We start from the raw sequence: 16,028 nt of genomic DNA on the forward strand, positions 1-16,028 counted from the left end.
CACTGTTAGGGAAGCGTGTACCACAGAGCAGGGAAAGTAAAAGTATTTTGCAGAGAAGTGAGGGTGCTGCTGTGAGGTTAGTGCTGTGGTGCAATTAGAGTAGTAAATGGTTGCTTATTGGACAGCATGATATTCTGTCAGTGAATAAAACTAGACAAGAGCAGAGGTGCTGAGGCTGGGCACATCAAGCCTGGAATTATTACTCCTTGGGGTCTAGAGAAGACTGTACACCTTTCCTAGCAACCACTTATCTGTCAAAATGAGTTTATTTTCTGCTGTACAATATACATTTGTGGTACAGCGAAAACATTTTACAAAACATGTAACCTGCTTGAAGTGTATGAGAACTCCACTACCCACTCCTTACACTGGGCTTCTTATTGTTTCGAACTGGATAAATTATTCAAATGCCGTCTTTTATCGTCTGCCAGTTCCTTGGAATTGCATGTGTATGTGATGGAAAGTTTGATTCATTCATTCCTCTGTAGCTGTTGAGCTGTTATTTCTCTCAGTGTTATTTGGTATCTGTGTGTGAGAGCCTCCCTGTCTGGGTGCAAACGGTTCGTTATCCTTTTCTCTAATGGCATAGTTTTAGGATTCTGAGGTTTTAAAGTATCCACCCATGTCCTTTGAGATTCTGAAGGACACAACTGCTACTCTGGACTGCTCAGGCCTGGTACTTGGTGGATCTGAAATGTCCAGGCAACCATCTTTTGAGGGTATGAAGAATCCTTCAGTAGATACTTGAGGGATATCATGCATATAGCATTATATCAGCTGCAGACCAGCAGGTCCCTTTAAGTTGTCTCTAATGATCAGCACAGTCCAAGGATGCCCACTGCTGAACTTCTCAATCATTTGTCCCCAAAGGTGCAAGTCCCTATCCCTTGTTCTCACAGGAATTGAAAGGCCCAGACCTACTGCTGCTGGAGATCTGAAATGCACAGCCACCTAACTTCTGGGAACTGAAGGACAAAATTCCAGTTCCTCCATTCCATGTAATGGTTCTGTGGATGTTGAGGGCCCAGTAACCAGTCACAGAGGGTGAGAATGGCACACTCAAGCATTCTTTGCCTAAGGCATTCACAAGCTGTGACTATTCTGCATGGGGAGAGGTGCTGTCAAAGGCAGGAGAGCTGTTTCCTTGCACATATAATATCACCACACGGAGCACTTGTGTACAGGGTTCATAGGAGAATTTCTTGGGCAGTGGAATACTCTTCCAAACTCTTCAAACTGTGATACACTGCCCATAACCCTGGAAAGAGGGGAAATGTATACATTAACATTCACAGAGGATAGAAATGAAGGGCATGAAGGTTAATTTTGTTCTTTGGGCTACTGGCTTTTTGCTGCCCCTAGTTACGGAACATCTGAGGAACATTTTGCCACATTGCATAAGCTCCCCTGTAGATATTCCAAAAGGGTAAAATTCCACTTTAACTCTGTGTGTGTTTTTGAGGTTACCTGTAATGTTCGGGAGCGTGTTTATCTGTCAGGACCTGCAGGTATATGGACTGCGATCTGCGCTTTATGCACCAGTTCTGCATATAAGAGAGACGAAAAATATATCCAGTTACTCCAAATAATATGCTACAAACTCCCAGGGCCTTTTGTTTAGGAAAAGGAGGTTAGAAGACAGATTCACAAAAGTGGAGCAAAGTCAAACCTCGGTAACAATTTATTTTTCCTTTAAATTGTCATTAATATAATATCAACTTTACAAAAGCCTAACTCCATTTTGTGCATACGGCAGTTTTGTTTTCTTTGGCCACTTCCACTGTATTGTGTGAATATATGGGGGAATGTAATATATGTAACTAATGGAAAAAAAGGCAACAAATTTTTCATTAGCACAACAGAAAAAGTACCATTTGCGAACCCTTTGCATGTCCTGCGAAAGTAGGTTTGCAATAGCGAATTTTTTCGCTTGCACAAGTGCACAGTAATAATAAAAAAAGTAGTAATAAAACTTCCTAATTTATTTTCGCATTAAATATTTGCAATGTAATAAATGTTTAGTGAACAGTATTACATTGCGAGCAGCGCTAAACATTCACAAAAACACCATTTTATGCAGTTCTTGGGATTTTTTTTTACAATCCCCCTTAAGCTGGCGACACACGAGGTGATTTTCGATCGACCATCAGTCGCACAAAAGATCGTTCCAACCCTCCACAGACAATCAGGGCTGAATCGTCCGATATGGAGGTAGAAACAATAGGATTTCGACCTCATTCTGCCGATTCAGCCCTGAATGTAGATTTTGCCTTCAATGGCACCCGATGAAAATCTTTTAACCTGGCCGATCGGTGAGTCAACCAATATACTCAGCTTTATGCGATATTGGTCGTCTCGCCGAGTTGCCATACATGCACAGAGGTTTCGTACAATATCATTGGTGCGTGTACCATACCACACAGCTTCCACAATTTGAAGTTTTTTTTTTATTTTTGCATTAACGACATCTAGTAGCTGCTAATAAATTCTGGAGGAAGAGTTACATTGTGGAAATTGTGTTACTCTAACATTTTGGGCAAAAAATAAAAATGTGATTTTGTCATTTAAGGATTTTCTAACAAATAAATATCTATAATTTAATACTAAATTTAATTTAGCACTTTTACGAATTCTTACACTTGTGAACATAAAACTGCATAATATGTTGCTGAACACAAAATACAACAGGTGCAGAGATAGATGGAACTGAACAACTATTCCTCTAAAGAGAAAATAAGACACGTGCACATGGTTGATTCCATCTTGGTTAGGTTGGTTAGATAACCTTTATCCATGCCTTCCCATAGAGAAGAATTACTTTGGATTGGGCATAGGTTTACTGCAAGTGATTGGAACTGGCAGCATGAGAAGGGGTCCTCAAAATATGTTAGCTGCAAAAAAATGGACCCTGACATGCCCACAGCCTGGTCATTTGCTGAGCTTTCAGTAGGAGCCAGAGCTGCACATTAACTGCTTTCAGATAAACTATTGTTTCTCCTACTCCCATGTAACTGGAGGAGTCTTGACCAGACTTGGATTTCTTCCTATTGAGTGCTATTCTGATAGCTACTGGGAGCTGCTATCTTGCTCCCTTCCCATTGTTCTGCTGATCGGCTGCTGGGGGGAAAGGGAGAGGGTGATATCACTCCAACTTGCAGCTCAGCAGTAAAGTGTGACTGAAGTATATCAGAGTCACAAGGCTGTGGCACCCTGGGAAATGAAGAATATGGCTAGCCTCATGTGAAATTTAAAATTTTTTGAAGAACAAGAATTTTGCTGGAGACGCTCAACTGTGTTTTGGGGAAAAAAAACATGTTTTCCCATGACGGTTTCTCCTTAAAGTTTATTTTTTTAGAGGAATGTTTTAATGACTGGGGGCCCCTGACCAGAACCTCATGATCAAACTCTGCTAGAATCTCTCACCTGCGCAAATGCAATGAAAAATAGTTGGTCGTGAGTGTATTTCAGGCGGGGGAGTGGCCGCTCAGGACCATTATCCCTCACCCATTTCTGGTATGCCTGTGAAAATACATAAAATGTATCCAGTTAGGAAACAATGTGCCATGGTATAGTAATCACACAGCTTATACAATGTAACCAATTGCGCAGAACTCATATTATAGACTGTTTACATTAGGATTGCAATATACGGCTTATGTATATCAGGTACACAACTCGGTGTTTATGTGCAACCTCCTGCATTCAGCGGTTTCCTTGGGTGCAGTGATTACAGACACTATAGGAAACGATGCCATCCCGGGGGAATGTGGGGCAAAACTCCTGTGTCAGTGCCCTTAGAATGCACAATGGGAATCACAAAGCAGCACTTATGGCCACAGTATGAACCAAAGAACAATGGGTTTATAAGATAAAAGGCACTAAATATTCCCAGTTGCAGTAACACAGAGCAACCAATCAGCAGGTAATATTTTCAGGTCACCTGTTTAAAAGCAAACATGCTATTGGAGACTTTAATTACATATATGGGAATATGCTAGATATTTATTTTGCGTGCAGAAGAGCTGTTTACTGCGGTTACACTCACATAGTATGCCAGTTTAAGACCACCTAGGTCTGCAATGTTTTCTCCCAAAGTTGTTCTCCCATTTACCTAAAAAGAAAAATACAAAATAATAAGAATTTACTGAGGATAAACAGAATCTTGTTTCCATGATGTCCCACATGGGGCGCCATAAAGAAAAATCTTCAGCACACCACTTACATACATGTTCACCACTTACATACATGTTCTCAAGGGGTGCTTGGCTTCCACAGCCGCTCCCAAGCCTTTTTTCCATGTATCTTTGCAAAGGGGAAGAAGCACACCAGTGTGTCGCAATGACTTTAAATCATTTATTTGCAGAAATGAACAAACAGCACAAGCTTTCGGGGGTGACCCCTTCTTCAGGTCACCCCCGAAAGCTTGTGCTGTTTGTTAATTTCTGCAAATAAATTATTTAAAGTCATTGTGACACACTGGTGTGCTTCTTCCCCTTTGCAAAGCCACATGGGGCACCCCCAAGTGTGTAAAATAATTGACTTAAAAAAACTGAACCCCCCAAATATTATTAATAATTGGGGTGCATGGTTTTTCTCATGAAGCATTTTCTGGCACAAGAAACTTTGCAAGAAGAAATGTGCAACTTAATACTCTATTACACATTCCCAAAAATCATTACACAGAGTTTTACTTGGTGGGCTTGTATTTGGGGAATTTCAGTGCCTTCTTTTTACATTGTTCTTTTAATATTCCCATGCAGCATCAGCTGAGCCCGGGAACTCCTTAATGAATTTAGCACTGCACAAGGGATTGTAATATCTCCCTATCTTCTCCTCCTCAGTTATAAAGGTATGGAACCTGTTGTCCGGAATGCATGGGACCTGGGGTTTTCTGTAATTTGGCTCTCCATACCTTAAATCTGCTAAAAATAATGTAAATATTAATTGAACCCAATAGGATTGTTTTGTTGCCAATGAAGATTAATTATATCTTAGTTGGGATCAAGTACACAGTACTTGAATATGCTTTTAAGAAGGCACCTCCTCTCTTTTTTTACTTGAAATAGCCAGCATTACCCCATAGTATCTGAAGGTGAATGACAGTTTTATTTGTTACATGTCCACAAGTGACACAGAGAAAACTGTTCGGTTTCCCTTTAACCAATTTGCAAAAAATTGTAGCTACTGAAGAAACCTTCCAGTTTAATAGGGATCTAACAATTCCTGAGGTATAAGAGATAGTATTTAAATATCAGAATACAAGATTATACTCAAAATAACACATATGTCACAACATCAATTAGAAGACGATGGGTATCTCCTACAACAGCAATTTCAGCTGCCACAGATTCTGCACAAATACCTTTAAAATAAAATACACATCAGGACTTGCAAATAATCAGCTTCTTAAAGAGAAAAAAAGATCATTTCATTATCAGCCATAATGAGAATCAGGCTGCTCCTCACCCTTTGGTTGTAAACAGTGAAGTTCTCATACAGATCCACAATGCATTCTGCTTTCTTCAGGAACTTGCTATAGGAATCCTCAGTCCACCACTGAATGGGATTTCCGTTGGCATCGTACTGACCTCCTGCCATTGGGGGAAACATGGATTTTACATAAAGGAAAATAATACAAATGTGAAGCAGAATTTCATGCCAAACAAGTACAGCATTTCTAATCACATTTTTATGAAATAAAACATTTGTTGCACTTCAGTATAAATTCAGTAGGCTAATTCTCTACTGTACCACAATTGAATCAGAATCTATTGCACTTAAAGTTCCACACTTTTTCAGTCTATACTGGTTTCTATACAAGTTGACGTCACTTGCACAGCTTCAGGCAATTGTTCTTGCCTTGCACTCCACGTTTGTGTTTTATAAAAATGCCCCTTTTTACATAGCAATCAGCAGTATAAAAAGCAGTGCAGGAAACTGTTTATTCATTTTCCCCGTTTGTTGCAGATCCGATTGTGATTCACTAACAACTTTCTAATGCTTTGATTGGCTACAGGTTGGTTTCAGTGCTGGCCACTCTATAGTTGGCTACACACAGACAAAAATAATAATTCCTCATGTCCCTCATCTGAAGGGAACTTATTACAGTGCAGTAAAGAAGGAAAAGTACAAGTATAGGAACTAATATCCAACATGCTTGGGACCTAGGGTTTTCTGCAGAAGAGATCTTTCTATAATTTGGATAACTGGACCTTAAGTGTTCTAAAAAACATTTTGACTTCAATTCAATCAAGGATTCATGGAACTTAGTTACCATTAGTTATAAAGTGCTTTTTTTATTATTATTACGGAGATACAAGAAAACAATTTTTCAAAATTTGAATTATTCGCTTAGCTGTCTGGATAATATGTTTTTACATTCCATACTGGTACAGGGAAAGTACAAATAACTTTATGCACAAGGTAAGAATATAATTTAGTAATAGAATTTGTATACAGGTGTAGGATCCGTTGTCCAGAAACCTAATATCCAGAGAAGTCAGAATTTCTAAGTCTGCCTGGCATCATTTCTATGTGTGTGAGTGACTTGTATTATCTTTTGGCGCAAGTGTGCTGCACCTATGGACGCAGGGCGCTGAGAGAAACCTTAAGCTACTGCCTGGTCAGGGGGTGGCATTAGCTCCAGCGTTCCCATGAGCCAATAGGCACAGCAAGGTCCAATTCAGAACAGGAGGCAGAAAGGGCTGAGCACAACTATCTGGAAATTCAAGGAGTGCATTTTGATGTAGTTAGTAATTCACTGCGGCAAAAAGAACAAATTGCCCACTGTGTTTGCAGGCATAAATGAGCCCTAATAAGTCCTTAGTGGAGGCAACTACAACAATCCTACTTCTTTATTTAATGTTTACATTTTTTTTTGTAGACTCAAATTATGGGGATACAAATTATGGAAAGATCCATTATCTGCAAACCTCCCGGCCCCAAGCTTTCTGAATAACACGTTCCATACCTTCATTTGCATGATGCCATAATACATAATGCACATACTTACCCCAATCATCATATCCGTGTGTCAGCTCATGTCCAATAATTGTCCCAATACCGCCATAGTTTAATGACCTGTAGACACAAAGCCAGACAAAGATTTCACCCAGAAAGTGATCACATGGGCTTGTGGGACAACTGAGGGATCCTAATATTAAAAGTTAGCTACGATGCATGATAACATAACATTTTATAAACTTGACTTGTACTTATAAAAGCCTTCATGTATGAGCAAAATGGAAGGCTTTTGATACTGTATCCATTGCTTCCAAAGAAAAAACTACAGTACATTTATAGGGAAACACATTTACAATATATACTTTTTCCTAAAACAAAGCTGCCCCTTGCGTTCTTTTATTATCCTATTGTAATACACAGGCAGAACATGAATTGCTTTCAGTTGTTTGTAGGGCTAATGGCACACACAGAGATTTGTCAGTTAAATCTGCGCTACAGTGGGTGACAAATCTCCTTAACATGCTTTCCTGTTGGCACTGGAATCAATATCAGTTATTTGCTCTAGGTTGTGGCTGCCAAACCAGATGTGTAAAAGAAATTCCTCACGCAACAGAAGAATAACCCCAAGCTTAACATGTTTAGTTTCCTGCCAAAACGTGGTGTCATATCACCATAGGACCCTTAGCTGGCCAGCCAACCTACAGCTCACTGACTGTCAAGCCATGGTCCCCCATATAATCTGTTCTATCTCAGCTCACCAATCCCTTGCCCCAGTATGCCTTGCTTTCCTGATACAGGTATGGGACTCCATTTTATTCAAAACTATCCCAACTATCCCAACTAAGATATAATTAATCCTTATTGGAGGCAAAACAATCCTATTAGGTTTCTTGTTAAAGGATATTTTAGTAGACTTAAGGTATGAAGAAAATTACAGAAAGACCCCTTATCTAGAAAATCCCAAGTATTCCATGTGCAGTTACACTTCAGCCAGCATACGGCATACTGTATGCACCGAGCACCATGAGAGAACACCTGTATCTTTACACACAAGTATTCAAACAAAAGGTTTTATGGGGCTTTCTTTTCTCTATAGGCCTGGAAGGCACTATATACACCCTATACAAGGATCTTCCATTGCAGCTTGGGAGATTTGTGCACTAAAGAATTAAAATTCTGCCACAGACCATGGAGGGTTTCAATTGGAACTGTATGCCATTTTACAGTGTAAACCTTTAGGCATGTGTCTGCCATAAATTATAAAATCTAAGGTGCCAGTTGTCAAGGATCCAATTGCCAATGTTGTTTAGTGCCGCTTGAAAGTTTGCGAACTTGGATAATTTTTTGTTGTGTGTGGTTTTGCAACATGCAGCATTACAAGCTGAAGCCCCAGCAGACAAGGGGTTAAAACTGCTATTCATTCCATCAGAAATGCTCTTTTTGATACTGCTCTTCTTGATACTAAGCCCTAAATATTTGCCATTGAACAGTTCTACCCCTGCTCACACTACTGCTTGCTTCTAATGTTAGCCTTTCTCTGATATAAACAACCCCAGCTCGCTCATGTTCCCCTTATTCATTTAGCCACCCTTGTTTTGACTCATTTATTCCTGTTTAATATTAATTAATGTCAGCAATATTCCCCAGAGGAATGGAGGGGCCTGGTAATTATAACTCGCTGTATAGGTCTCCCACTTGCTTTCTTCATTCCCAAACGCATATAAATATCTGTGAAGGGTTTGTGTGAATCCTTAATGTGCTCATTAATGGTTATTGCTTTAAAATAAACAATTATACACATGATCCAGTATAACTACTTGCAGTTATTTGCATAATTTCTTTGCAAGTTAATTACACTAGTACTGCAATTCCCAGGGAGGGATGGTTGCACAGGCAGAGGATGGTGTCCCACTTAGCGCCTGTATTTAGTTATTTGCTTTTATGTGCTACTCTCCTTCCAGCTACCCAAGAGCTCACATTTAGCAGAAAAGAAATACATATGGGGCATGAGGTGCTTAAAAAGTGGCATTAGGATACACCAGGCATTGCGCACACTAAAGCCACGGTGTAAAACCGCACATAATGTTCTAGTATAAAAAGGCAACTACTGACACTTTTTACCTCACAATTTACTTTGCAGCCGTAATATGAACTGTTGGCTCAAGTAGGTTATGCCAGGTTTTAGGTGGAATAACATAATGGCAGGGTTTGTATATACAGGTATTGGACCCCTTATCCGGAAACCCATTATCCAGAAAGCTCCGAATTACGGAAAGCCTGTCTCCCATAGACTCCATTATAATCAAATAATTAGGATTTTTAAAATTGATTTCCTTTTTCTCTGTAATAATAAAACAGGACCTTGTATTTGATCCCAGCTAAGATATAATTAATCCTTATTGGATGCAAAACAATCCTACTGGATTTAATTAATGTTTTATTGATTTTTTAGTAGACTTAAGGTATGAAGATCCAAATTACGGAAAGACCCCTTATCCAGGAATACCCTTGGTCCTGAGCATTCTGGATAACGGGTCCTATACCTGTATACCAATTATTTTATACTACTTTTACCCTATTATATGCATTAAGCATGTGCATCTAGTTGAACTGTATCCCTAAGCCACAAAAAAGGTGTAGGTGACATGTAATAACCTGTATAACTCTGGCATTAAGTGAATATGAATGTATATAAGGAATGCTAGCCAAATGAATTACGTGCCTCCTATGGCATGGCGACATTAATCTTAAACAGAGACAAAGTTAAGTTAATTTATATAAAAGTCCCTGTGAGGTCTTGAAATCTAATGGTTTTACACATCACATTCATGTGACCCATTACGCTGCATGTTACATTCCTACTGTATCGGAGATTGATTGCTTCATGTTTGCTATTTTTAAATGAATATGTTATAGAAAATTGGAGAATTTGGAGGATTTTAGTAGAATTAATATATGACGGCTCATTTACAAAGACCCAAGTCTCTTGTAGTTTGCATTTTGCCCCATGCTGTATTTTTACAATGTTTATAGTCTTAGGGCTCTGGTACACGGGGAGATTAGTCGCCCGCGGCAAAACTCCCTGCTCGCGGGCGACTAATCTCCCCGAGTTGCCTTCCCTCTGCCATCCCACCGGCGAACATGTAAGTCGCCGGCGGGATGGCAGACGCGGCGGCGCGATTTCGGGAAATCGCCGAAAAAGAAGCAAATAGATTTGGCTTCAGGGGCCGAGGGAATGGTCTCTGATGATGGTGATGGTGCAAGTTGTAGCCAACAACTGCTGGGGGGCAATAGGTTGGACATCCCTCATTTATGTCATTGTTTTCTCCTTCCCATGAACCTTCTTCCATATTGTATGACAAGGCAAGACCCATATCTAGGCTATTCAGTGATTTGGAATTTAAGCTTCCCAGTGTGAAATACTTTCTAAGAGTTTAATTCTATTATAGACAAGTTTAATGAACCCACAAGCATGGTTAGTCAGCCAACCATAGTCCCAGCATGAGGTTACAATGATATATATGTACATTTAAAATTTTTATAATGCTAAATAAATTGACATAGGAAAATGAAGTACTTACTGGGGGAAATCTGGGTCATAGAGCGTAGGCTGTAAGATGCCGGCCGGGAATACTGTGAGTTAGAGGAGGAGAAAGTGAATGACTTTTGCATGATTTACATGAGCTCAATAGGGTTATTTGCATGGCAGCCCCCATATACCAAATACCTGAACACACTTGAACTAGAGCCTCTGACTATGTCCAGAAATGTTATTTAACATTTATATTCACATTCACCAGAGGTCACCCCTTTAGATTATAGGAACGGAGCTTCCATTTGAAGCAGCGTAGGTGGTTTTTCACGGTGAGGGCAGTGAGGTTGTGGAATGCCCTTCCTAGTGATGTGGTAATGGCAGATTCTGTTAATGCCTTTACGAGGGGCCTGGATGAGTTTTTAAACAAGCATAGTATCCAAGGCTATTGTGATACTAATATCGACAGTTAGCATATTTATTATGCTGTGTAAAATGAATTCGCAGGAAAAACGGTGTAAAATAAACAAAGAAGATCACCGTCTGAATTCCAAATTTTATGTAAGTTCCAGTGAAAGAAAAAACACGTAAAACAATTACCCCGATTTTACACCGGTTTTTACACAGCGAAGCCTGCCGATGTGTGGCAAATTTTCTCACTGTTTTTTACACAGCATAATAAATATGCCCCTTAGTATTGATGTTACTATATATCAAAATTGTATCCCACACACAGGTTAGATATACGTTTTCCCCTTACCTGGCCAAGGGAATCTATATCCAATAGTTTAATTGTATATTGATAAAGAATCAAACACTTCGCTCAGTGCTATGTCATCAAAGACACTAAGCCCCAGGCCATGTTTCTAGATTAAAGGGTCTTCATCACCATTTGTAAATCTACCTCCCTGTACCTTTGTACCCTCTGTCAGTTCTACAGCACTGTATCTAGTGTTTGGGGATTAAAATAATTACACATAGGGCCAGATTCATTAAAGCACAAATCCGAATCACGAAATCCGATAATTTCCGATGATTGAAAAAGTTACGAAAATTCAGTTTGTTTGAATACGAAGATTTCGTACTTACGATCCAAAAGTTCAAAAATTTTCATATTGAAACGATGAATGGCGATCCGATAGTCACAAAATTTTGTGTTTTCATCATGCCCTTAAGTAAAACTTGTGTGATATTATATAACCCAGTGCAGTATCTACGTATACAAATGATCGTAAACGGCGGGAAAACCTTTCTGACTTTGATCCTTCTGTGCATGATTTTAGAAGCCTCCCATAGGACTCAATGGCACTCTGCAGCTCCAACCCGGCCCAAGAAAAGTCTCCCATAGGGCTCAATGGCACTCTGCAGCTCCAACCTGGCCCAAGGAAAGTCTCCCATAGGGCTCAATGGCACTCTGCAGCTCCAACCCGGCCCAAGGAAAGTCTCCCATAGGGCTCAATGGCACTCTGCAGCTCCAACCCGGCCCAAGGAAAGTCTCCCATAGGGCTCAATGGCACTCTGCAGCTCCAACCTGGCCCAAGGAAAGTCTCCCATAGGGCTCAATGGCACTCTGCAGCTCCAACCCGGCCCAAGGAAAGTCTCCCATAGGGCTCAATGGCACTCTGCAGCTCCAACCTGGCCCAAGGAAAGTCTCCCATAGGGCTCAATGGCACTCTGCAGCTCCAACCTGGCCCAAGGAAAGTCTCCCATAGGGCTCAATGGCACTCTGCAGCTCCAACCTGGCCCAAGGAAAGTCTCCCATAGGGCTCAATGGAACTCTGCAGCTCCAACCTGGCCCAAGGAAAGTCTCCCATAGGGCTCAATGGCACTCTGCAGCTCCAACCCGGCCCAAGGAAAGCCTCCCATAGGGCTCAATGGCACTCTGCAGCTCCAACCCGGCCCAAGGAAAGTCTCCCATAGGGCTCAATGGCACTCTGCAGCTCCAACCTGGCCCAAGGAAAGTCACGATTCCGAAGCGTGAATGAATCCGAAACCTTCGTACTCGTTGCGACAAATACAATTTTGTCGCACAAATTGTCTCAAAGTAAGAAAATATTGCAGAAAATACACAAAAGTTGTAAACTTTTGAAAAAATAAAAATTTTTTGTAATCGGACCTTTGGTACTTTGATAAATGTGCCCCATAATGTGTTAAGAATGTATCATATCAGGAAATCTGACTCTAATGCTGTCACGATACTGAAGCTTGAATGAATCCGAAACTTTCGTACTCTGCACGACGGCTACGAAAAAGTCATAAAGGCTACGAAAAAGTCACAACAATTTACGAAAAAATCACAAAATACTGATCATTACAAAAAAACGCATTCGGGCGCTTTTCGGACATTCATGGATTAGTAAATGTGCCCCGTAGTGTGAAGCCAGCAATTTACATCAGCTTTCACTTATATATGCCCAGTAGAGGCCCAAAAGCCCACGCGCCTTGTACTTACCCATCTGGTTTTTGTTAGGAAGGTAGTAAGCATTCAGGGCTTGTGGAGGGAGGAGCCACCTGCAAAACAGGTCACAGCCAGTTCTATTTACAGTATCCATCATACCAGATAAGTGTGATTCCTGGTCCTGAAATACCTCTGTATGTTCCGCATCTAAATTTGGGCCAAACCAGCATGATTTCTTTACTTCTTAATATATTTTTATTGCACTGATACCATATTGCCCTATCAAATTCTTTTTGCATGTGATCTTATCTAACATGGCATGGCAGCAATGTTTTCATTATGCCCTTAAGTAAAACTTGTGTAATATTATATAACCCAGTGCAGTATCTTGTAATATGCTGCCCCAGTTTAAACCTAATTAAACACTAATGCCTAATAGCCGTATGATTGCTCTGTGATGGGGTAAAGTGAATGAACTTCATTTGAATCTTAAGTGTGGGGTTTATAGTAAAGTTGGAGTACAGGTTCTACATAAAGCCGGCCATACATGCACCTATTTTATTGTACAAAACCTCGTTTTATACGATATTCTTTGCGTCTATGGCGGATCAACGACACAACCAATATCGCAAAGCTTAGGATATTGGTCGTCTCGCCAAATGGGTGGGACAAAAGAATCTGTGTTTAGGGCTAAATTGTCAGGTGGAGGAAAAATCCCTATTGTTTCTACCTCCATATCTGACGATTCAGCCCTGAACGTCACTGGAGGGAACAAATGATCTTGGCCAAAGGAAAGATCGTAATTGGTACGTGTATGACCACCTTAGGTGTACTACTATTTTAGCCCTGTCCAGGTTTCTGTATTCTCTACATGCTCTATAACTTACGCTGATTTATCCACCTCTTGGCGAATCCTTCTTACAGCCATTTTGATGCTGTACCTGATGCTGTTTAGAATGTTCTTGAAATAAGTCTTCTCATTGACCTCAAACTGCAATGGAAGCAAAGAGAGAGAAAGAAGTAATATCTAACAACATACAGATAGAGCAGAGACAAAACAGGAGGCTGCCCTAGGGAACACATTTATTTTTTATTTTATTTATTCACAGTTATGGCATCTAATAAAAGGGGACAAATACCTGTATTCAATGTACTTGCCGGTATATTTGTAATGGCCTATAATTCCCTCCCTTCCCTGACCCTCTCTGTTGCTGGTCACCCTTTATATCTTTGGGCCCAACTCTGCTCTGTCTATAACCCCACCCAGGCAGTCCAATTCCCAGATATAATGAATGAAGTGGTTGAATTTACATTAATTGCCCCAAATAATGACTTTTTTTTAACACGAATACTGTACTTCAGAATTTTTTGCACACTTAAAGAAAAGAATTTCTTCTCTTCTTCTAAAAGATTTTTTACAAACATTGGAATAACAGAACATATAAGAGGTAGGTTTTAATGGGTTTTTAAATGGGGTAAGTATCTCTGAGGCATTTCTGCAATAGACTGTAGTAAACAAAATCACTTTGTATTACAAATAAATGATGCCATTAACATTAAACATGTTTTACTTTTGGTGCTCTGATACTATTCTTAGGTCATTATACACCTATAGGATGATTAAAAACAAATGATACAAATAATAGGATGATGTACTTAGTATTTGAATGTAGACCTACAGTAGTAGCCTTCAGGTCACAATACAGGCAGAACAGTAGATGGCACTAGAGATAGAAGCAGAACATGCTGAATTGTCTAACATTAACACTTACTTCATATTCTTTATCCATTGACTCTGGTTGTAAGAGAACATCAGGGTACCCAATCATCACCATCATGTGCTTAAGCTACAGAGAGAAAAATAGTGGAAAAAGGGTAAATTATCTTACATGCTAAAAAAAAGCTGCATCAGCCACAGTGCCTATAGACATGATTCTTCCTTTCAGTAACAGTAAACAGCAGCTGATACCTGTCATTGCAATTCAGGGAGAATCTAAAAAGGAATACATAGCTGTATTTATAGACAATTGTAATTTACCCTTACCAAGGAAAATTCTTATTATTACTATTATCATCAATACTACTTATTTATAAAGTGCTGTCAGGACATTCATGGCTTAGAACTAGGTAGCTGAGGTATACTGGCCACTGCTCCTCCAGGTTGAGCCACAGGGAGTGGTATGGTCCAGGTCTGATGGTTACAGGAATGACTTTTCCCCTTTGCCTGGCTCACACTACCTGTGATCCAGTTGCAGGCAATAGCCCAATTAAGGGAATATTTAAGCCTGTTTCACCCACTTCTCAAATCTAAATGCCCTAGACCCATAATATGGCCATTGCCAGGCTTAGTTTCCCTGCCAGACTTAGTTTCCAAGCTGACTAGCCTGTGTGCTATTTACCTTCTATCTCTATCCTACCTTAATACTCTATTTCTTCTGATTGGCATATTGCAGTTGACATGATACCTAAATGACATATTATAGCATGCCATTATAGTGAGCAGAGTGACCATAGTTCCTGGTCAGGAGGCTGCTGTTTATGACAAGTAGAAATATATGAGGATCTCAAAGTAATTGGATCATTTAATCTTTAGCCCAGTATTAGCCTTCACCCCATTCTCAGGTGTGGTTAAACTACTCCAAGCATTTGCTCTATTTAAATTTCCTGAATTTGCCAATGGGAAACCCTGTATTTTTAATGATCACTCTTTTTATTCTTTGTGTGCCAGCCTATGTTTAACATGACAGAACAACCTGCTCTGCCCTCTCCTTCTGCTACCAATCATTGTGTGTATAACATCTCAAGTATCTAATAGTAACATTTGCCAGCCTAGTAATAACTATGAGTGCTTGTAAATCTTTTATGGAGCTGCTGGTCACCTTTTCCCGTGCCGCTTGTTTAGTCTCTGTGTCCATCCAGTCTAATTCCTCTAGCCTGTAATCCAGTATGTGCTTAATGTTTTCAACCAACTGCTGCACCTACAACAGAATGCAGAGAAAGAGAGACATTTAATGGAAGTAGCCATCAGGTCTCACACAAGGCCAAAGACTGTTACATTTGCTAAACAAGTCCTATTACTTAACATTATCCGGTACTTCACTGTTATTTGAGCTGTAAAAATGATAATAGAAGTAT

General features: G+C 40.0%; 1 protein-coding gene across 1 annotated transcript in view; it reads right to left on the reverse strand.

Annotated features, from left to right (window-relative positions):
• Positions 1-250: 250 nt before the first annotated feature.
• ecel1 (endothelin converting enzyme-like 1) overlaps positions 251-16,028 on the reverse strand; it is a 55,566-nt gene continuing 39,788 nt past the window's right edge. Inside the window, exons 8-18 of the mRNA XM_012963354.3 lie at positions 15,773-15,871; positions 14,666-14,740; positions 13,781-13,884; positions 12,948-13,006; positions 10,545-10,596; positions 7,013-7,080; positions 5,467-5,591; positions 4,046-4,111; positions 3,424-3,519; positions 1,468-1,544; positions 251-1,258 (exon numbers count right to left, since the gene is read on the reverse strand). Of these exons, the coding sequence (XP_012818808.2) occupies positions 1,159-1,258; positions 1,468-1,544; positions 3,424-3,519; positions 4,046-4,111; positions 5,467-5,591; positions 7,013-7,080; positions 10,545-10,596; positions 12,948-13,006; positions 13,781-13,884; positions 14,666-14,740; positions 15,773-15,871 (921 nt within the window). The 3' untranslated portion in view covers positions 251-1,158. The remainder of the gene's footprint in view (positions 1,259-1,467; positions 1,545-3,423; positions 3,520-4,045; positions 4,112-5,466; positions 5,592-7,012; positions 7,081-10,544; positions 10,597-12,947; positions 13,007-13,780; positions 13,885-14,665; positions 14,741-15,772; positions 15,872-16,028) is intronic.

The sequence above is a fragment of the Xenopus tropicalis genome, chromosome 5 (genome assembly GCF_000004195.4).
Source record: "Xenopus tropicalis strain Nigerian chromosome 5, UCB_Xtro_10.0, whole genome shotgun sequence".
Taxonomy (NCBI): domain Eukaryota; kingdom Metazoa; phylum Chordata; class Amphibia; order Anura; family Pipidae; genus Xenopus; species Xenopus tropicalis.